The sequence below is a fragment of the Lagopus leucura genome, unplaced genomic scaffold (genome assembly GCF_019238085.1).
Source record: "Lagopus leucura isolate 7727_CA_CO unplaced genomic scaffold, USGS_WTPT01 223-1_obj-0_obj, whole genome shotgun sequence".
NCBI lineage: Eukaryota > Metazoa > Chordata > Aves > Galliformes > Phasianidae > Lagopus > Lagopus leucura.
Window position 1 is genome coordinate 43,136 of NW_024968200.1, and position 758 is coordinate 43,893.

Genomic DNA, 758 nt, shown 5'->3' on the forward strand with positions numbered 1-758 from the left:
ATCATCATCATCATCATCATCATCATCATCATCATCATCATCATCATTATTATTATTATTAAAGCAGTTTCTCTTAATATCAGATAAAGATTATTTTTTTCTTCTCTTTCGAGTCAGACTTGTGGAACAAACCCATTGAAATCTGTTATTTTTTTTTGTTGAAATCAAACTCAGGATTGGCCCATTGGCATCCTTCCATCCTTCAGATTTACACCAACAAATTGGTGCTGGCTCGTTTGAGAGCTCGTCTTGCTCTGTATAAGCAGAACTTGACGGGGTACTGCCGTGTTAATGGCACTGATTTACAATTTAAACAAAACAAGCACATCCCGCTCGCGCTGTCTGATTTTTTTTGCCTTACCATTATTTTTCTCCTCCCCTCATTTGTGTCATTCCGTGGGATCTTGTTGCAGATGGATTCCTTGCACCATGTCATACACCAGGCAGGAAGATACGACACCATTGTGGGGAATCCTTTGTACACGACGCAGCGCATCGACGTAAGATGTCCCAAAGTTTTAATTGATCCCATCTCTGTTTGGTTCTCAGTAATCATTTGTGAATTAGTCCTAACGAAGTTCCTACCCACTGAGATCTCTGCTGCTGCGATAGGAAAAAGGTGGAAGAGAGATACTTAAGGCTGAAACCTTTGGCTTTGGTTCCCAAAAAAACTTGTGTATTGAGGACATAGTCCAGAATAGTTGTTCAAAGGGTCCTTACAGGTCAGCTGTGGAGTGGTTGGGTTCAGAGGGTCCTTA

The 758-nt window shown here is 41.0% G+C and overlaps 1 protein-coding gene across 1 annotated transcript in view; it reads left to right on the top strand.

Annotated features, from left to right (window-relative positions):
- The window catches only part of PBX4 (PBX homeobox 4), a 12,355-nt gene that overhangs the window by 10,442 nt on the left and 1,155 nt on the right, over positions 1-758 (top strand). Inside the window, exon 8 of the mRNA XM_042894320.1 lies at positions 414-500. Within this exon, the coding sequence (XP_042750254.1) occupies positions 414-500 (87 nt within the window). The remainder of the gene's footprint in view (positions 1-413; positions 501-758) is intronic.